Source organism: Lithobates pipiens, unplaced genomic scaffold (genome assembly GCF_037356315.1).
Source record: "Lithobates pipiens isolate NorthernLeopardFrog02 unplaced genomic scaffold, aLitPip1_a1.2 Scaffold_28, whole genome shotgun sequence".
NCBI lineage: Eukaryota > Metazoa > Chordata > Amphibia > Anura > Ranidae > Lithobates > Lithobates pipiens.
The window spans coordinates 2,094,816-2,117,199 of NW_027507789.1; the positions used below are offsets into that span (position 1 = coordinate 2,094,816).

The 22,384-nt window shown below is 46.6% G+C and overlaps 1 protein-coding gene across 2 annotated transcripts in view; it reads right to left on the bottom strand.

The window, feature by feature from the left end:
* Positions 1 to 11,824: 11,824 nt before the first annotated feature.
* RAB40B (RAB40B, member RAS oncogene family) overlaps positions 11,825 to 22,384 on the bottom strand; it is a 64,147-nt gene continuing 53,587 nt past the window's right edge. Inside the window, exons 5-8 of one of the 2 annotated variants that reach the window (XM_077458550.1) lie at positions 15,786 to 15,863; positions 15,106 to 15,328; positions 12,844 to 13,195; positions 11,825 to 12,794 (exon numbers count right to left, since the gene is read on the bottom strand). In XM_077458550.1, the coding sequence (XP_077314676.1) occupies positions 12,924 to 13,195; positions 15,106 to 15,328; positions 15,786 to 15,863 (573 nt within the window). In that variant the 3' untranslated portion in view covers positions 11,825 to 12,794; positions 12,844 to 12,923. Of the gene's footprint in view, positions 12,795 to 12,816; positions 13,196 to 15,105; positions 15,329 to 15,785; positions 15,864 to 22,384 lie in introns of both variants that reach the window. The other variant, XM_077458551.1, reaches the window with a different exon arrangement.

Below are 22,384 nucleotides of genomic sequence, written 5' to 3' on the forward strand. Positions count from 1 at the left end.
ATCACAGTGTATAAAGGGGACCCTGGAAGGATCACAGTGTATAAAGGGGGCCCTGGAAGGATCACAGTGTATAAAGGGGGTCCTGGAAGGATCACAGTGTATAAAGGGGTCCCTGGAAGGATCACAGTGTATAAAGGGGTCTCTGGAAGGATCACAGTGTATAAAGAGTTCATTGGAATCATGACAGCATATAAAGGGGTCCTTGTTAAGGATCACAGTGTATAAAGGGGGCCCTGGAAGGGTCACAGTATATAGAGGGGTCCCTGGAAGGATCACGGTGTATAAAGAGGTCCCTGGAAGGATCACAGTGTATAAAGGGGTCCCTGGAAGGATCACAGTGTATAAAGGGGACTCTGGAAGGATCACAGCATATAAAGAGTTCATTGGAATCATGACAGCATATAAAGGGGTCCTTGTTAAGGATCACAGTGTATAAAGGGGGCCCTGGAAGGGTCACAGTATATAAAGGGGTCCCTGGACGGATCACAGTGTATAAAGGGGTCCCTGGAAGGATCACAGTGTATAAAGGGGGCCCTGGAAGGGTCACAGTATATAAAGGGGTCCCTGGAAGGATCACAGTGTATAAAGGGTGCCCTGGAAGGATCACAGTGTATAAAGGGGACCCTGGAAGGATCACAGTGTATAAAGAGGTCCCTGGAAGGATCACAGTGTATAAAGGGGACCCCGGAAGGATCACAGTGTATAAAGGGGACCCTGGATGGATCACAGTGTATAAAGGGGTCCCTGGAAGGATCACAGTGTATAAAGGGGTCTCTGGAAGGTTCACAGTGTATAAAGGGGACCCTGGAAGGATCACAGTGTATAAAGGGGTCCCTGGAAGGATCACAGTGTATAAAGGGGTCCCTGGAAGGATCACAGTGTATAAAGGGGTCTCTGGAAGGATCACAGTGTAAAAAGAGGTCCCTGGAAGGATCACAGTGTATAAAGGGGACCCTGGAAGGATCACAGTGTATAAAGGGGTCCCTGGAAGGATCACAGTGTATAAAGGGGTCCCTGGAAGGATCACGGTGTATAAAGAGGCCACTGGAAGGATCACAGTGTATAAAGAGGTCCCTGGAAGGATCACAGTGTATAAAGGGGTCCCTGGAAGGATCACAGTGTATAAAGGGGTCTCTGGAAGGATCACAGTGTATAAAGGGGTCTCTGGAAGGATCACAGTGTATAAAGAGGTCCCTGGAAGGATCACAGTGTATAAAGGGGTCCCTGGAAGGATCACAGTGTATAAAGGGGACCCTGGAAGGATCACAGCATATAAAGAGTTCATTGGAATCATGACAGCATATAAAGGGGTCCTTGTTAAGGATCACAGTGTATAAAGGGGGCCCTGGAAGGGTCACAGTATATAAAGGGGTCCCTGGAAGGATCACAGTGTATAAAGGGTGCCCTGGAAGGATCACAGTGTATAAAGAGGTCCCTGGAAGGATCACAGTGTATAAAGGGGACCCTGGAAGGATCACAGTGTATAAAGGGGACCCTGGAATGATCACAGTGTATAAAGGGGACCCTGGAATGATCACAGTGTATAAAGGGGTCCCTGGAAGGATCACAGTGTATAAAGGGGTCTCTGGAAGGTTCACAGTGTATAAAGGGGACCTTGGAAGGATCACAGTGTATAAAGGGGTCCCTGGAAGGATCACAGTGTATAAAGGGGTCCCTGGAAGGATCAGTGTATAAAGGGGTCCCTGGAAGGATCACAGTGTATAAAGGGGTCTCTGGAAGGATCATAGTGTATAAAGAGGTCCCTGGAAGGATCACAGTGTATAAAGGGGACCCTGGAAGGATCACAGTGTATAAAGGGGTCCCTGGAAGGATCACAGTGTATAAAGGGGTCCCTGGAAGGATCACAGTGTATAAAGGGGTCCCTGGAAGGATCACAGTGTATAAAGGGGTCTCTGGAAGGATCACAGTGTATAAAGAGGTCCCTGGAAGGATCACAGTGTATAAAGGGGTCCCTGGAAGGATCACAGTGTATAAAGGGGTCCCTGGAAGGATCACAGTGTATAAAGGGGGCCCTGGAAGGGTCACAGTATATAAAGGGGTCCCTGGAATGATCACGTGTATAAAGAGGTCCCTGGAAGGATCACAGTGTATAAAGAGGTCCCTGGAAGGATCACAGTGTATAAAGGGGTCCCTGGAAGGATCACAGTGTATAAAGGGGGCCCTGGAAGGGTCACAGTATATAAAGGGGTCCCTGGAAGGATCACGTGTATAAAGAGGTCCCTGGAAGGATCACGTGTATAAAGAGGTCCCTGGAAGGATCACAGTGTATAAAGGGGTCCCTGGAAGGTCACCTCCGTCGTGTTCGCTTGACATACACCAGGAAGGACGGGTTGGTTTTTTGGCGTGTGTCCGGCCGGCACACGCTTCTTATCGAGCCTGTTGTTACTTTTTCTATGTAAGTGCATTTTACACTATCTGGAGCCTATGTTTTCTCTATATGATACCACGCTGAGTGGGGAGTGTAACATGGAGTGACGATAGTGACCGCCATAACTCTATCTTGTGGAGGATCCGGGACCGATTAAAGGGTACAATAATCTGGATGTCCATCTAAACTTATTTTGCCTGTTGTGACCCTCTGTAACGGGGGGGGGGGGGGGGTCGCCTCAAGTTGGTAAGGAGCCAATCTATACATCTGGTGACGGGAAAGTGCACATTGTTTTTGGAGAAAAGAATAGCGTGTTTTAATCAAGTTATCTATATGAAGATTCCTCACTGGTGTTGGATTAACCATATGGACATTTCACTTTAATAACAGGATATATAATCACATGGACGTTATTCAGTGTTGATACTGTTTAAATTATTGCTTTATTATTATGTATTTACAATTTTAGGTACATATTTTGTTTTTGGGCTATTTTTGCTTTTATGTTTTTTGGTTCATTGGATTTTTTTCATTGGTCTTTCACTACATAGTGTTTTTTTCTTTCTTTTTTGTCACATTAATAATACGTCATTGTATTTCACTTGAGAGAAGTAGCGTTGCACATAGATGCACATATATGCATATGTGTCATATTTGGAGGTGACTTCATAGGCACAACATTTATGGTTTGTATTTTTTTGATTCCACACATACACACATCCTGTTTATTCTGGGATTTTGAGGTTAAGCGCAGTTTCCCTTTTTTTCTTACGTTCACTTGTGTATTTTTGGTATACATTAGAATTGCAGCTTCCGACCACTTTTGATCCTGAATATTCCGTAGCGCAGTTTTTCCCCCTTTTTTCTGTTTGGGAAATAGACGTATGAGTGCTGCCAGCATTGCTGCAGAGGTTGTAGGGGTGGGGGGTCAGCCTGTCAGGGCTCAGACCATACGCCGCACACTGCATCAAATTGGTCTGCATGGCTGTCATCCCAGAAGGAAGCCTCTTCTAAAGATGATGCACAAGAAAGACCACAAACAGTTTGCTGAAGACAAGCAGACTAAGGAGATGGATTACTGGAACCATGTCCTGTGGTCTGATGAGACCAAGATAAAGGTATTTGGTGTCAGATGGTGACAAGCGTGTGTGGGGGCAACCAGGTGAGGAGGACAAAGACAAGTGTGTCTTGTCTACAATCAGGCATGGTGGTGGGGGTGTCATGGTCTGGGGCTGCATGAGTGCTGCCGGCACTGGGGGGCTACAGATCATTGAGGGGACCATGAATGCCAACATGTACTGTGACATACTGAAGCAGAGCATGATCCCCTCCCTTCAGAGACTGGGCCGCAGGGCAGTATTCCAACATGATAACCACCCCAAACACACCTCCAACACCACCACTGCCTTGCTAAAGAAGCTGAGGGTAAAGGTGATGGACTGGCCAAGCATGTCTCCAGACCTAAACCCTATTGGTCATCTGTGGGACATCCTCAGAGGGAAGGTGGAGGAGGGGAAGGTCTCCAACATCCACCAGCTCTGTGATGTCATCATGGGGGAGGGGAAGAGGACACCAGTGACAACCTGTGAAGCTCTGGTGACCTCCATGCCCAAGAGGGTGAAGGCAGTGCTGGAAAATAATGGCGGCCACACAAAATATTGACACTTTGGGCCTAATTTGGACATTTTCACTTTAGGGGTGTACTGACTTTTGTTTGCCATCAATGGCTGTGTGTTGAGTTATTTTGAGGGGACAGGAAATTTACACTGTTATACAAGCTGTACACTCACTACTTTACATTGTAGACAAGTGTCATTTCTTCAGTGTTGTCACATGAAAAGAGAGAAGAAAAGATTTACACAAACGTGACGGAGGGGTGTACTTACTTTTGTGAGATACTGTATATCGTTGTACAGATGTGCCACTTCACTTTATTATTATTATTATTAAAATCACTGCTTCCCGCCAAGCTGAACATAATTTTATTTTGTTTTGCATTAGTACATTTCCTGCATGGTGCTGCCATTCTGTCCCTCCTATTGTAATTAAACAAGCCCCCCCTCCCCCCCCCCCCCCCCCAATATTGGCTAATGGCTAACAGCAATTTATAATTCCCCTCCTATTGTAATTAAACAAGCCCCCCCTCTCCCCCCGTATCACAGAAGTTGCCCCCCCCCCCCCCCCACTGCTAAAGACGGCGATAGTCGCACCATCTCTGGTGATTGAGGCTGGAAAGTTCCATTGGATGATTAGAAGTGGAATTATCGCAGTCAGCGAGCCGCGGCCTTGTGACATCCAGGACCGGCTGACATTCATGCAGCAAATGTTTCCCACGCAGAAATGTGGCTGACAAGCGGGAAGGCGGCAGCATCCTGGAAATTTCCATGGCAACAGCTGCGAGCAAAGAAAACCCAACAGATCCGCACAATAAAAGGGGTCCTGTGACCGAGCGGCCCTGCGATTAACCAGATCACAACGGCTTTTCCTGCTGGGGGGGGGCAAGAGAAATAAAAAAAAAAAAAAAAAAAAAAAGGAGAGGAAGAAACACCGACTGGGATAATAAACTGCATCACAATAGCTTGTCCAGCAGGGGGCGCAGTCATAAATAAAAAAAAAGGACCAGGATAATTAAGAGATGGCAGAAGATACACAAGATTTCTTTAAAAAAAAAAAATTATTATTTTTACATCTAAAATCACCAAAAAAAAAAAAATGATCAGTTTTATTTTTACATAAAAAAAAAAAAAATTGATACTTTGATGATTTTAAATTGAAATATAAAATTATCAATTTTATTTTAACATTTAAAATCTTCCCAAAAAAGTATCAATTTTTTTTACATTTAAAATCATCAAAAAAAAAAAAAACAACAATAATAATAATAATATCAGTTTTATTTTTACATTTAAAAAATCACCATTTTTTTTATTATTTAAAAATGTAAAATGGTGATTTTAAATGTAAAAATTAAAATGATATTTTTTTTTTACGATTATAAATGTAAAAATAAAATTTATACTTTTTTGGAAGATTTTAAATGTAAAAATAAAACTGATATTATTATTATTATTTTTTTTTTGATGATTTTAAATGTTAAAAAAATTGATACTTTTTTGGGAAGATTTTAAATGTTAAAATAAAATTGATAATTTTATATTTCAATTTAAAATCATCAAAAAAAGTATCAATTTTTTTTTTTTAAAATGTAAAAATAAAACTGATAATTTTTTATTTTTTTGGTGATTTTAGATGTTAAAATAATAATTTTTTTTTTAAATCATCAAAAAAGTATAAATTTTTGTTTTTTTTTTATGTAAAATGGTGATTTTAAATGTAAAAATAAAACTGATAATTTTTTTTTGGTGATTTTAGATGTAAAAATAATATTGATACTTTATTGGGAGATTTTAAATGTAAAAATAAAATTGATCATTTTATTTTTACATTTAAAATCACCCAAAAAAAGTACATTCACTTAATTATTATTATTATTTTTTTTAAAGAAATCTTGTGTATCCGTGTTTCTTCCGCCATCTCTTAATCATCCTGGTCCTTTATTTTTTTTTTTAAATGTAAAAAAGGATGCCCCTTTCAAGCTCAGGGCAAGTGAATGAGCCACCTTAGTTTTGTGTGTAATTGTAAAAAAAAAAAAATGCACAGCCATTCATCATAGGTGCATGTTCGCTCTGTGCTAAAGAAGAAAAATGAGATATTCTCAGTCTATATATTCTCGCAGATACCGCACTATGGCCATTAGATGGCGCTGAGTGTTATGGAAAAGCAGTATGATCTTTAGCTCCATCTAGTGGTCATAATGCAGTATTTTCTCAATTTATGCAGTTTCGTTATTTTTTCTCAATAAAAACATTAGATCTGCAGAGAATATAGCTTGGGAACATTCGATTTTGGAGAGGGTCTAAGACTGACGAACGACTATTGGATAGTCTAAAATTCTATAGCATTAAAAGTAACTACGAGTCCCATCGATAGCAATACCTAAATACGGCTGCCACTATATAATTCCAGAGAAAATTTCAATCACCCCAATTTTATCACTACAAATTAAAATTAAAATGACACCTTTGGAGGATTAGAACATCTAAAAAGGCCATAATGTGGTATTTTCCCAATTCACAGCTTTTTTTTTTTTTACTGAATAACATTTGATATGCAGGTATCATGGCTGTTGATGTTATATAATTTCTAGAATACCCAATGAGTGTTCATCAGTATCAGCCAGTATTGGATACCTCCCAAATTCAATGTTCTCAAGCTATATTCTCTGCAGATCAAATGTTATTCATTGAAAAAATAAACAGCATTAATGAGGAAAATACCACATTATGGCCACTAGATGGAGCTGAGGATCATACATTTTTTTTGTATATTACTCAACACCATCAAATGGCATAATGTGATATTTTACCCATTCACAACTTTTTTTTTTTCCATTGAATAACATTTGATATGCAGAGACTATAGCCTGAAAACATTTGATTTTGCCCCATTTGCATAGAACACATTTACAGAGATGAACAGCTGTGCAAATTTATTTTAAATACATCCCCAAGTCTTGGATTGTTCATTCATTATTGCCCCGAGCTTCAAAGGGGCATCATTTTTGTTAATTTTTTTTTACATCGGGGGCCCCTTCCAGAGTATATCATTACATCGGGGGCCCCTACCAGAGTATATCATTACATCGGGGGCCCCTACCAGAGTATATCATTACATCGGGGGCCCCTACCAGAGTATATCATTACATCGGGGGCCCCTACCTGAGTATATTATTACATCGGGGGCCCCTACCGGAGTATTTGATTACATTGGGGGCCCCTACTGGAGTATATCATTACATCGGGGGCCCCTACCGAGTATATCATTACATCGGGGGCCCCTACCAGAGAATATCATTACATCGGGGGCCCCTTCCAGAGTATATCATTACATCGGGGGCCCCTTCCAGAGTATATCATTACATCGGGGGCCCCTACCAGAGTATATCATTACATCGGGGGCCCCTACCGGAGTATATCATTACATCGGGGGCCCCTACCGAGTATACCAGTACATCGGGGGCCCCTACCAGAGAATATCATTACATCGGGGGCCCCTACCAGAGTATATCATTACATAAGGGGCCCCTACCAGAGTATATCATTACATTGGGGGCCCCTACCAGAGCATAGCATTACAACGGGGTCCTCTACCAGAGCATATCATTACATTAGGTGCCCCCATCAGACTACCCCCATAAATTAGTTTCCACCACCAGAGTACCCCTTATATCAGGTATTCCTGTCCAAGTGCCCACTAACATCAGGTTTCTTTATCAGAAGGCCCCCTTACATCTGGTGTCTCCCATCAGAGTGCCCCTTTACATCAGGTGTCCCCATTAACCAGTTGCCGGCCGTTGCACGCAGATATACGTCAGCACAATGGCAGCGGTGGGCAGATGGGCGTACCTGTACGTCCCCTTTAAGAGCCAAGGATAGCAGGCGTGCGCACCGCGTACAGCGTGCCCGTGGGACTGGTGTACTCGATGTCGGCCGGTCTCCCGGCGATCGTGTCACAGAGCCTCAGAACGGGGAAGTGTCTATGTAAACAAGGTATTCCCCGTTCTGGCTTGTGTCATGACAGAGATCACCGCTCCCCGTCATCGGGAGTGGTGATCGCTGTCATGTGACCTGAAGCCCACCCCCCCCCACAGTTAGAATCACTCCCTAGGACACACTTAACCCCTTGATCTCCCCCTAGTGGTTAACCCCTTCACTGCCACTGACATTTATACAGTAATCAGTGCATTTTTATAGCACAGATCGCTGTATAAATGACAATGGTCCCAAAATAGTGTTAAAAATGTCCGATGTGTCCGCCATAATGCCGCAGTCATGATAAAAATTGCAGATCGCCGTCATTACTAATAAAAAAATAATAATAAAAATGCCATAAAATTATCCCCTATTTTGTAGATGCGATAACTTTTGCAAAGACTAATCAATAAACGCTCATTGTGATTTTTTTTTTTTACCAAAAATATGTAGAAGAATACGTATCGGCCTAAACTGAGGAAAAAATATTGTTTATTATATATATTTTAGGAATATTTATTATACTAAAAAGTAAAAAATATTGTTTTTTTTTTCAAACTGGTCGCTCTTTTTACTGTTTATAGCGCAAAAAAAAAAAAAAAAAAAAAACGCAGAGGTGATCAAATACCACCAAAAGAAATCTCTATTTGTGGGGGGAAAAAAAAGGAGGACGTCAGTTTTGTTTGGGAGCCGCGTTGCAGGACCGCGCAATTGTCAGCTAAAGTGACGCAGTGCCGAATCCAAGTGCTCTGGTCAGGAAGGGGGTAAAATCTTCTGGGGCTGAAGTGGTTAAAGTGTCCCCCTTACACCAGGTGTCCCCATCAGAGTGCCCCCTTACACCAGGTGTCCCCAGAGTGCCCCCTTACATCAGGTGTCCTCATCAGAGTGCCCCCTTACACCAGGTGTCCTCATCAGAGTGCCCCCTTACACCAGGTGTCCTCATCAGAGTGCCCCCTTACACCAGGTGTCCTCATCAGAGTGCCCCCTTACACCAGGTGTCCTCATCAGAGTGCCCCCTTACACCAGGTGTCCTCATCAGAGTGCCCCCTTACACCAGGTGTCCCCATCAGAGTGCCCCCTTACACCAGGTGTCCCCATCAGAGTGCCCCCTTACACCAGGTGTCCCCATCAGAGTGCCCCCTTACACCAGGTGTCCCCATCAGAGTGCCCCCTTACACCAGGTGTCCCCATCAGAGTGCCCCCTTACACCAGGTGTCCCCATCAGAGTGCCCCCTTACACCAGGTGTCCCCATCAGAGTGCCCCCTTACACCAGGTGTCCCCATCAGAGTGCCCCTTTACACCAGGTGTCCCCATCAGAGTGCCCCCTTACACCAGGTGTCCCCATCAGAGTGCCCCCTTACACCAGGTGTCCCCATCAGAGTACCCCCTTACACCAGGTGTCCCCATCAGAGTGCCCCCTTACACCAGGTGTCCCCATCAGAGTGCCCCCTTACACCAGGTGTCCCCATCAGAGTGCCCCCTTACACCAGGTGTCCCCATCAGAGTGCCCCCTTACACCAGGTGTCCCCATCAGAGTGCCCCCTTACACCAGGTGTCCCCATCAGAGTGCCCCCTTACACCAGGTGTCCCCATCAGAGTGCCCCCGTACATCAGGTGTCCCCATCAGAGTGCCCCCTTACACCAGGTTTCCTCATCAGAGTGCCCCCTTACACCAGGTGCCCCCATCAGAGTGCCCCCTTACACCAGGTGTCCTCATCAGAGTGTCCCCTTACACCAGGTGCCCCCATCAGAGTGCCCCCTTACACCAGGTGCCCCCATCAGAGTGCCCCCTTACACCAGGTGTCCTCATCAGAGTGCCCGCTTACACCAGGTGTCCTCATCAGAGTGTCCCCTTACACCAGGTGTCCCCATCAGAGTGCCCCCTTACACCAGGTGTCCCCATCAGAGTGCCCTCTTACACCAGGTGTCCCCATCAGAGTGCCCCCTTACACCAGCTGTCCCCATCAGAGTGCCCCCTTACACCAGGTGTCCCCATCAGAGTGCCCCCTTACACCAGGTGTCCCCATCAGAGTGCCCCCTTACACCAGGTGCCCCCATCAGAGTGCCCCCTTACACCAGGTGCCCCCATCAGAGTGTCCCCCTTACACCAGGTGTCCCCATCAGAGTGTCCCCCTTACACCAGGTGTCCCCATCAGAGTGTCCCCCTTACACCAGGTGTCCCCATCAGAGTGCCCCCTTACACCAGGTGTCCCCATCAGAGTGCCCCCTTACACCAGGTGTCCCCATCAGAGTGCCCCCTTACACCAGGTGTCCCCATCAGAGTGCCCCCTTACACCAGGTGTCCCCATCAGAGTGCCCCCTTACACCAGGTGTCCTCATCAGAGTGCCCCCTTACACCAGGTGTCCCCATCAGAGTGCCCCCTTACACCAGGTGTCCCCATCAGAGTGCCCCCTTACACCAGGTGTCCCCATCAGAGTGCCCCCTTACACCAGGTGTCCCCATCAGAGTGCCCCCTTACACCAGGTGTCCCCATCAGAGTGCCCCCTTACACCAGGTGTCCTCATCAGAGTGCCCCCTTACACCAGGTGTCCTCATCAGAGTGTCCCCTTACACCAGGTGTCCCCATCAGAGTGTCCCCTTACACCAGGTGTCCCCATCAGAGTGCCCCCTTACACCAGGTGTCCCCATCAGAGTGCCCCCTTACACCAGGTGTCCCCATGAGAGTGCCCCCTTACACCAGGTGTCCCCATCAGAGTGCCCCCTTACACCAGGTGTCCCCATCAGAGTGCCCCCTTACACCAGGTGTCCCCATCAGAGTGCCCCCTTACACCAGGTGCCCCCATCAGAGTGTCCCCCTTACACCAGGTGTCCCCATCAGAGTGCCCCCTTACACCAGGTGTCCCCATCAGAGTGTCCCCCTTACACCAGGTGTCCCCATCAGAGTGCCCCCTTACATCAGGTGTCCCCATCAGAGTGCCCCCTTACACCAGGTGTCCCAATCAGAGTGCCCCCTTACACCAGGTGCCCCCATCAGAGTGCCCCCTTACACCAGGTGCCCCCATCAGAGTGCCCCCTTACACCAGGTGCCCCCAGAGTGTCCCCCTTACACCAGGTGTCCCCATCAGAGTGCCCCCTTACAGCAGGTGTCCCCATCAGAGTGTCCCCCTTACATCAGGTGTCCCCATCAGATTGCCCCCTTACACCAGGTGTCCCCATCAGAGTGCCCCCTTACACCAGGTGTCCCCATCAGAGTGCCCCCTTACACCAGGTGTCCTCATCAGAGCGCCCCCTTACACCAGGTGTCCCCATCAGAGTGCCCCCTTACACCAGGTGTCCCCATCAGAGTGCCCCCTTACACCAGGTGCCCCCATCAGAGTGCCCCCTTACACCAGGTGTCCTCAGAGTGCCCCCTTACACCAGGTGTCCCCATCAGAGTGCCCCCTTACACCAGGTGTCCTCATCAGAGTGCCCCCTTACACCAGGTGCCCCCATCAGAGTGCCCCCTTACACCAGGTGTCCCCATCAGAGCGCCCCCTTACACCAGGTGTCCCCATCAGAGTGCCCCCTTACACCAGGTGTCCCCATCAGAGTGCCCCCTTACATCAGGTGTCCCCATGAGAGTGCCCCCTTACACCAGGTGTCCCCATCAGAGCGCCCCCTTACATCAGGTGTCCCCATGAGAGTGCCCCCTTAACTTATGTGCCCATCAGTGTTCCCCTTTAACATAAATTGTGCCCATCGGCCAGACGCTTATTTTATGTTAAGCGGCACTCCGATGGGCACATTTTGTTGTGGCAATCAAGGGGTATGAATACTTTTTCCAGGCACTGTAATACATCGGTGAAGAATAATACATACAAACATATACAATGGCACCCGGGTCGCTGTTCAAACATTTATTTTATTTTTTTTCTTTAAATAGTGTTTTTGTTTTTTTTTTCTCTCTTTATAAAACATCTTTTCAGTTCACATTCTATTCACAGATTATTAACAAAGAAATAAACGCAGTCACTCTCCGAACACGTCTTTGGCAAATTGGTTTCTCTTTATAACGCGGCTTCTCTTGTGACGTCTGGTACAAAATATTCCGTTTACAGAAATAGAAGCAGATCTGTATATATTCATATAGAATCACCGATGAATCCCAAAAAAGTATTAAATAACAATTAAAAAACAACAAAAAACAAAAAAAACGAAAAATACAATTGTATCAAATCTTCACTCTCTCACACAAACCTGACATGTTGTAAGTGCATGTTTTAAATCTCACATCCCTCGGGGGAGGAGGGGGGGGGAGGGTTCTGTCCGATAAAGAGGCGGGGGAGGGGAGTGGCTGTAGATTTCATATGGCTGTGGTCGGCCATCGTGTGTGCGTGGCGCGATTCGTGGGCGGAGTCGACTTACCTTCCAGAAAGGGAGCACAAATCACACGGCAAACTGCGTCGCAAGTACTGACAAAGTGACAAGCTCAGGTCGCTGGACGGTTTTTTTTGTTTTTTTTTTGTTCCCTTTTCAGCACACGCACGAACAAATAGAGAAGAATATCGATCAGAGGGGGCCATGCAAATTGACAAAAAAAAAAAAAAGTCTTGGTCGAGGAAAAAAAAAAAAAAACGCATCTCCTTCACAAGCAGCAAAATTCATAAAAAGTCGCGGCCTTCTCACTTCTGTACATGAAAAGTGGACAAGAGGGGCGTGGTGGCGTCACCTCCGCGGCACGCGCATCCGTCTCCACGGTGACCGCGGGAGCGTGGTGGTGTCACCTCCGCGGCACGCGCATCCGTCTCCACGGTGACCGCGGGAGCGTGGTGGTGTCACCTCCGCGGCACGCACATCCGTCTCCACGGTGACCTCGGGAGCGTGGTGGCGTCACCTCCGCGGCACGCGTCTCCACGGTGACCGCGGGAGCGTGGTGGCCCGGGGGTGGGGCAAACTTCAGCACATAGTGTGGGGGAGGGGGTTCTCAAGGGGCCCCTCGGCCTAGGAGATCTTACAGCTGTTCCTGGTGCAGTTTTTGGGGGGGCTCTGAGGAGGGCGGATGATCTTGGCTTTTTTCAGGCTGTTCCTCTTGTTCAGGTTGTTGGCGGTGAGCGAGTAGGAGCGGCCGTGCATCATTCTGGCGTTCAGTCCGTTGGCCATGGAGAAGGACTTCAGATGGCTTCGTAAGGCAACTGGGAGGGGGAGCTTGTCCACCAGGTGGACGGGGGTGCAGGAGACGATGGCTCGGCAGCAAAGGTCTTGCAGGCTCAGTACTGTTGGGGGCGATAGAAATACGAAAAAAACAAAAAAAAAAAAAAACGTGTCAATATCCAATCACAAGAATTCATTTCAAGAGGAACATGAAGCTTCTAGAAACCCAAAAGCAAAAAAATGCAACATAGTGCATTAGGGTCACCATACACTATACAATCTCTCAAATCATTTTTATTATTTTCCAATAAAAAAAAAAGGAGGGGGGGGGGGGTATACAATCCACTAGACCAGTGATGGGGAACCTTGGCACCCCAGATGTTTTGGAACTACATTTCCCATGATGCTCCAATACACTGCAGTGTAGTGGAGCATCATGGGAAATGTAGTTCCAAAACATCTGGGGTGCCGAGGTTCCCCATCACTGGTCTATACTATCCGATTGTATAATCAGATTAGATCTACCATCACCTACATAGCGGAGGGACCTACCTGATTTGATGAAGTACAACAGATCATATTTTTGTTTTATTTCCCCCCCAATGCAGTGCAAGACAATCCATATCCCCGCACCGCGCGGCGGCGAATACAACCTCATGAAATGTCCCCTTGTGACATTTCGATAAAGTTTGTTGACCCACTTTAAGACCAGGCCCTCGTCCGGCACTTTTTGTTGTGTAACAATCAGTTAATTATTTTTGGACTTTTCTGGACAGCTTTTTTTTTTTTTTTTTTTTCAACATGGGAATTTTTATTTATTTAGAGATTGTATTTTATTATTGCATTTTAAGGCATTAATAAAATTAATTTTGCTAAAAAATTTCTTAGAACCCCACCAAATATTATAGATTAAAGCAGAGGCCTTAGGGAATAAACTGGTGGGTTTTACAACTTTTTTTTTCTTCGTAAATGGGGTATATGGATTTTTTTTCTTCGTAAATGGGGTATATGGATTTTTTTTCTTCGTAAATGGGGTATACGGATTTTTTTTTTTAGTAAATGGGGTATACGGATTTTTTTTTTTAGTAAATGGGGTATACGGATTTTTTTTTTTTAGTAAATGGGGTATACGGATTTTTTTTTTTAGTAAATGGGGTATACGGATTTTTTTTTTTAGTAAATGGGGTATACGGATTTTTTTTTTAGTAAATGGGGTATACAGATTTTTTAGTAAATGGGGTATACAGATTTTTTAGTAAATGGGGTATACGGATTTTTTAGTAAATGGGGTATACGGATTTTTTAGTAAATGGGGTATACGGATTTTTTAGTAAATGGGGTATACGGATTTTTTAGTAAATGGGGTATACGGATTTTTTAGTAAATGGGGTATACGGATTTTTTAGTAAATGGGGTATACGGATTTTTTAGTAAATGGGGTATACGGATTTTTTAGTAAATGGGGTATACGGATTTTTTTTAGTAAATGGGGTATACGGATTTTTTTTAGTAAATGGGGTATACGGATTTTTTAGTAAATGGGGTATACAGAATTTTATTAAATGGGGTATACAGATTTTTTTAGTAAATGGGGTATACAGATTTTTAGTAAGTAGGGTATACAGATTTGTAGTAAATGGGGTATACGGATTCTTGATCCAGATATGAGAAATAAAAAAAATTTGGAGTGGATTTCCAGAAAACAGAAAGAACGTTCGCTCAGCAACCTCACTGATTATTCCGGGGATATAAAATGGGAATAAATCTTTTATTCTCGTAATTCAAGTCATGCTATTTAATAATCTGACCTGCAGGTGGCAGTAGAAAGCTGTTGCAGACATCCTATACTGGATGAGGCCTGTCATGGGTCAGGGGTCACAGGTCAGGAGTCAGGGCTGTATACAGCACCATATGAGATATATATAAACCTCAGGCGGATCTATTATAGCGGCTTTGCCCAGAAGAATGGAGGACAGGCCGCCATCACCTGCGGCGGTTCCATAGACACACAAGGCGCAGAACGATCGCTCACCTTTGTTCGGCCTCCAGAGGCGGTCCATCCCGTGTCGCATTAGGACGATCCGCGCCAGCTCGGTGAAGGACTCGGTGATGTTGAAGTTGCAGAGCGGGCTGACCTCGAAGAACGTCATCCCCAGGCGTTCGGCGTAATTCTGGGCCTGGTCCGTGGACACCTGCCGCTTGAACGCCAAGTGCAGCCGGTTGCCCACCAGGATCTTGGGCACCCCCGGGGCATGCTGGGAGGAGACAATACAAACGATTATTAGTCGCAGAGGCAAAATTAGAAGATCGGAATCTGCCGCAGTGCGCAACTCCAAAGTCGTTGCGATTTCTACTGCGACTTTAAGGCTCCTTCACATTTGTGCGACTCGTCATGCAGCTCTGGACGTCAAAGTCACATGACAAGTCGTATCCTATGTTTTTCAAAGATAACCATTCATTAACGTGCGATTAAAAAGTTGCAGCGACTTCAAAGCAGTTTGTGTGCTACTTTGGTGCGACTTTCAGGCCTATCTCTTTCTTTCCCCCTCCAGCCTGACTGTCCCTGGCCCCGCCCCTTTCATTCATTGGCTTATCTCGCGATTCTAGATCGCTCGATGTGACCGGGGCCCAGAGAAGGAGCAGGCCCGAGTCCCATAGGAATATATTTGATCTTTCTTTGGGTTCTCCCTAACGGGTCATCTCAGGACTCACCTCATCGATCTCCTTTATCCACCGATCGATCCCATCGAACGACCAGCGGTTGGTGATGTCATAAACCAGAATCACGCCCTGCAAGAAGACATTTCATTGTTAGTTATTGTTTCTGCCAACACCAAATATTCCGAGTACTGCGCACTGTATACATAGAAGGAGCGATCCAACCCTATAGAGAGGAGCGATCCAACCCTATAGAGAGGAGCGATCCAACCCTACAGAGAGGAGCGATCCAACCCTACAGAGAGGAGCGATCCAACCCTACAGAGAGGAGCGATCCAACCCTACAGAGAGGAGCGATCCAACCCTACAGAGAGGAGCGATCCAACCCTATAGAGAGGAGCGATCCAACCCTACAGAGAGGAGCGATCCAACCCTATAGAGAGGAGCGATCCAACCCTATAGAGAGGAGCGATCCAACCCTATAGAGAGGAGCGATCCAACCCTACAGAGAGGAGCGATCCAACCCTACAGAGAGGAGCGATCCAACCCTACAGAGAGGAGCGATCCAACCCTACAGAGAGGAGCGATCCAACCCTACAGAGAGGAGCGATCCAACCCTATAGAGAGGAGCGATCCAACCCTATAGAGAGGAGCGATCCAACCCTACAGAGAGGAGCGATCCAACCCTACAGAGAGGAGCGATCCAACCCTACAGAGAGGAGCGATTCAACCCTACAGAGAGGAGCGATCCAACCCTACAGAGAGGAGCGATCCAACCCTACAGAGAGGAGCGATCCAACCCTACAGAGAGGAGCGATCCAACCCTACAGAGAGGAGCGATCCAACCCTACAGAGAGGAGCGATCCAACCCTATAGAGAGGAGCGATCCAACCCTATAGAGAGGAGCGATCCAACCCTATAGAGAGGAGCGATCCAACCCTATAGAGAGGAGCGATCCAACCCTATAGAGAGGAGCGATCCAACCCTATAGAGAGGAGCGATCCAACCCTACAGAGAGGAGCGATCCAACCCTATAGAGAGGAGCGATCCAACCCTAGAGAGAGGAGCGATCCAACCCTAGAGAGAGGAGCGATCCAACCCTACAGAGAGGAGCGATCCAACCCTACAGAGAGGAGCGATCCAACCCTACAGAGAGGAGCGATCCAACCCTATAGAGAGGAGCGATCCAACCCTATAGAGAGGAGCGATCCAACCCTATAGAGAGGAGCGATCCAACCCTATAGAGAGGAGCGATCCAACCCTATAGAGAGGAGCGATCCAACCCTACAGAGAGGAGCGATCCAACCCTATAGAGAGGAGCGATCCAACCCTAGAGAGAGGAGCGATCCAACCCTAGAGAGAGGAGCGATCCAACCCTAGAGAGAGGAGCGATCCAACCCTAGAGAGAGGAGCGATCCAACCCTATAGAGAGGAGCGATCCAACCCTAGAGAGAGGAGCGATCCAACCCTAGAGAGAGGAGCGATCCAACCCTAGAGAGAGGAGCGATCCAACCCTAGAGAGAGGAGCGATCCAACCCTAGAGAGAGGAGCGATCCAACCCTATAGAGAGGAGCGATCCAACCCTATAGAGAGGAGAGATCCAACCCTATAGAGAGGAGCGATCCAACCCTATAGAGAGGAGCGATCCAACCCTATAGAGGAGCGATCCAACCCTATAGAGAGGAGCGATCCAACCCTAGAGAGAGGAGCGATCCAACCCTAGAGAGAGGAGCGATCCAACCCTAGAGAGAGGAGCGATCCAACCCTATAGAGAGGAGCGATCCAACCCTATAGAGAGGAGCGATCCAACCCTACAGAGAGGAGCGATCCAACCCTATAGAGAGGAGCGATCCAACCCTATAGAGAGGAGCGATCCAACCCTACAGAGAGGAGCGATCCAACCCTATAGAGAGGAGCGATCGTTACCTCATCAGTCCAGCATCCAGAGACTGGCTTTGAATCCAGGAGTGAGCTAAAAACGCTGCAAGACATTTTTTTTTTTTCCCTTTTAAAGTAACAAAGCTTTATTTTCAACGACAAGACCCCTTCTCATATGTGGGCTGAAAAAAACCCAGGTGCCAGGATGCAATTTCTAGTCAACCTGGCATCCTATCAGTGCCCATCAAAGCCATCTCATCAGTGCTGCCCATCAGTGCCCAGCAGAGCCATCTCATTAGTGCTGCCTATCAGTGCTCATCAGTGCTGCCCATCAGTGCTCATCAGTGCTGCCCATCAGTGCTCATCAGTGCTGCCCATCAGTGCTCATCAGTGCTGACCATCAGTGCTCATCAGTGCTGCCCATCAGTGCCGCCTATCAGTGCCCAGCAGAGCCATCTCATCAGTGCTGCCTATCAGTGCCCATCAGAGCCATCTCATCAGTGCTGCCTATCGGTGCCCATCAGAGCCGCCTATCGGTGCCCATCAGAGCCATCTCATCAGTGCTACCTATCGGTGCCCATCAGAGCCGCCTATCAGTGCCCATCAGAGCCATCTCATCAGTGCTACCTATCGGTGCCCATCAGAGCCGCCTATCAGTGCCCATCAGAGCCATCTCATCAGTGCTGCCTATCGGTGCCCATCAGAGCCGCCTATCAGTGCCCATCAGAGCCATCTCATCAGTGCTACCTATCGGTGCCCATCAGAGCCGCCTATCAGTGCCCATCAGAGCCATCTCATCAGTGCTACCTATCGGTGCCCATCAGAGCCGCCTATCAGTGCCCATCAGAGCCATCTCATCAGTGCTGCCCATCAGTGCCCAGCAGAGCCATCTCATCAGTGCTACCTATCGGTGCCCATCAGAGCCGCCTATCAGTGCCCATCAGAGCCATCTCATCAGTGCTGCCTATCAGTGCCCAGCAGAGCCATCTCATCAGTGCTACCTATCGGTGCCCATCAGTGCTGCCCATCAGAGCCGCCTATCAGTGCCCATCAGTGCTGCCTATCAGTGTCCATCAGAACCATCTCATCAATGCTGCCCATCAGTGCCCAGCAGAGCCATCTCATCAGTGCTGCCTATCAGTGCCCATCAGAGCCATCACATCAGTGCTGCCTATCAGTGCCCATCAGAGCCATCTCATCAGTGCTGCCTATTGGTGCCCATCAGAGCCGCCTATCAGTGCCCATCAGAGCCATCTCATCAGTGCTGCCTATCAGTGCCCATCAGAGCCATCTCATCAGTGCTGCCTATCCGTGCCCATCAGAGCCATCTCATCAGTGCTGCCTATCAGTGCCTATCAGAGCCATCTCATCAGTGCTGCCTATCAGTGCCCAGCAGAGCCATCTCATCAGTGCTGCCTATCAGTGCCCAGCAGAGCCATCTCATCAGTGCTGCCTATCAGTGCCCAGCAGAGCCATCTCATCAGTGCTGCCTATCCGTGCCCATCTGAGCCATCTCATCAGTGCTGCCTATCCGTGCCCATCTGAGCCATCTCATCAGTTCCCATCATATAAACTTCATCAGTGCCACCTATCAGTGCCCATCAGAGCCATCTCATCAATAACGCCTATCAGTGCCCAACAGAGCCACCTATCACAGCCGCCTATCAGAGCTCCTCAAAAAAAAAAAAAAATCTCATCAGTGCCCATTAGAGCCGTCTAACCGTGCCCATCAGTACCGCCTCATCAGTTCCACCTATCAGTGCCCATCAAAAAACAGGTAGGCAAGTGGTTAAAATAAATTTTAAGGGGCACAAAAACACAATAAATGACCCCGACACATGCGTTTACGCTGGCACGATGTGGGGGGGGGGGGGGATTTTATGTGCTTGGGCGTAGATTTTTATTTTTTTTTACAAAATTAAAAAATCATTTTTTTTTTTAACATTTTTTTTTTTTATTACCATGGACAAAAAGTCCGCTATATGATGATTTTGGTGACAGGTTCTCTTTAATGAGACATCCAGGGCCTAAAACCCCCAACCCCTCCCCCCCAGCCACCCATTCCCCCCCCCCCCCCCTTGATGGCCGGGGAAACTGCCACCGGGAACCTGGAAGTGAGGTCATACAAGGAGGGGAGGAGCGTGACCCGGCGACAACCACTCGCGGATGGAAAAGTGGAGCCAGGGATAAATAGCGAGGGGCGCGTGCGCGGGATGCACGGAAGCATTCAGGCAGCAGTGCAACCACCTGAATGTTTCCATCTGCCAAGTAAACTCTGTCCCTGGAGCCAACAGTGATGACAAAAGCCCAGGCGCCAGGACACAATGTCTAGTCGAAATGTCAGCCTGGCGCCTGGGCTTTGTCAAGCCCTCTATCAGTGACATGTTCTATAGTGATACACTCTGATCATTATAGTGGTATTAAAGACATCTGCTGGAACGGTGAAAATAAAGGAAAGGAAGCCTAAAAAATAAAAAACGAATGCAGCCGTCACATCTAAGAATTGGTAAACTTCAATATAATAAATGTTGACTTTTGGGTTTATTATCGCATTCATTTGACTTAAAAGAATAATATTCTTGTATCTGACTGCAGCGGGTTGGAGGGCTCTTTCCTCAGTGACAAGTTGCCTTTAAGTGAAGAATACTGACAGCGATCCAGCCTCGCTCCACGCCGAAAAGATGTGATTACAGCCGAGGGTTTCGCAATCCCCAAACAAACTGCAGAAATGTGCCAGAAGGCTGGCCGGGCGGACTCAGGTCACATCCAATGTGCAAACCTCAAAACTACAACCCTGAAATCACCGACACTCCGGAATGTGCCTGAGAGCTCCGATCACCACAACCCGGAACACTACCAACCCGCCAGGACCCCCCTTATCATGAAATGACCCCCACCCACCCCAGAGGACCCCCATATGGAGGTATTGTGAAATCATTGGTGATCAGTGAGAAGAATGTTCCTTACATTGGTGATCAGTGAGAAGAATGTTCCTTACATTGGTGATCAGTGAGAAGAATGTTCCTTACATTGGTGATCAGTGAGAAGAATGTTCCTTACATTGGTGATCAGTGAGAAGAATGTTCCTTACATTGGTGATCAGTGAGAAGAATGTTCCTTACATTGGTGATCAGTGAGAAGAATGTTCCTTACATTGGTGATCAGTGAGAAGAATGTTCCTTACATTGGTGATCAGTGAGAAGAATGTTCCTTACATTGGTGATCAGTGAGAAGAATGTTCCTTACATTGGTGATCAGTGAGAAGAATGTTCCTTACATTGGTGATCAGTGAGAAGAATGTTCCTTACATTGGTGATCAGTGAGAAAAATGTTCCTTACATTGGTGATCAGTGAGAAGAATGTTCCTTACATTGGTGATCAGTGAGAAAAATGTTCCTTACATTGGTGATCAGTGGGAAGAATGTTCCTTACATTGGTGATCAGTGAGAAGAATGTTCCTTACATTGGTGATCAGTGAGAAGAATGTTCCTTACATTGGTGATCAGTGAGAAGAATGTTCCTTACATTGGTGATCAGTGAGAAGAATGTTCCTTACATTGGTGATCGGTGAGAAGAATGTTCCTTACATTGGTGATCAGTGAGAAGAATGTTCCTTACATTGGTGATCAGTGAGAAGAATGTTCCTTACATTGGTGATCAGTGAGAAGAATGTTCCTTACATTGGTGATCAGTGTGAAGAATGTTCCTTACATTGGTGATCGGTGAGAGGAATGTTCCTTACATTGGTGATCAGTGTGAAGAATGTTCCTTACATTGGTGATCAGTGGGAAGAATGTTCCTTACATTGGTGATCAGTGGGAAGAATGTTCCTTACATTGGTGATCAGTGAGAAGAATGTTCCTTACATTGGTGATCAGTGAGAAGAATGTTCCTTACATTGGTGATCAGTGAGAAGAATGTTCCTTACATTGGTGATCAGTGAGAAGAATGTCCCTTACATTGGTGATCAGTGAGAAGAATGTTCCTTACATTGGTGATCAGTGAGAAGAATGTTCCTTACATTGGTGATCAGTGAGAAGAATGTTCCTTACATTGGTGATCAGTGAGAAGAATGTTCCTTACATTGGTGATCAGTGTGAAGAATGTTCCTTACATTGGTGATCGGTGAGAGGAATGTTCCTTACATTGGTGATCAGTGTGAAGAATGTTCCTTACATTGGTGATCAGTGGGAAGAATGTTCCTTACATTGGTGATCAGTGAGAAGAATGTTCCTTACATTGGTGATCGGTGAGAAGAATGTTCCTTACATTGGTGATCGGTGAGAAGAATGTTCCTTACATTGGTGATCAGTGAGAAGAATGTTCCTTACATTGGTGATCAGTGAGAAGAATGTTTCTTACATTGGTGATCAGTGAGAAGAATGTTCCTTACATTGGTGATCAGTGAGAAGAATGTTCCTTACATTGGTGATCAGTGAGGAGAATGTTCCTTACATTGGTGATCAGTGGGAAGAATGTTCCTTACATTGGTGATCAGTGAGAAGAATGTTCCTTACATTGGTGATCAGTGAGAAGAATGTTCCTTACATTGGTGATCAGTGAGAAGAATGTTCCTTACATTGGTGATCAGTGGGAAGAATGTTCCTTACATTGGTGATCAGTGAGAAGAATGTTCCTTACATTGGTGATCAGTGAGAAGAATGTTCCTTACATTGGTGATCAGTGGGAAGAATGTTCCTTACATTGGTGATCAGTGAGAAGAATGTTCCTTACATTGGTGATCAGTGGGAAGAATGTTCCTTACATTGGTGATC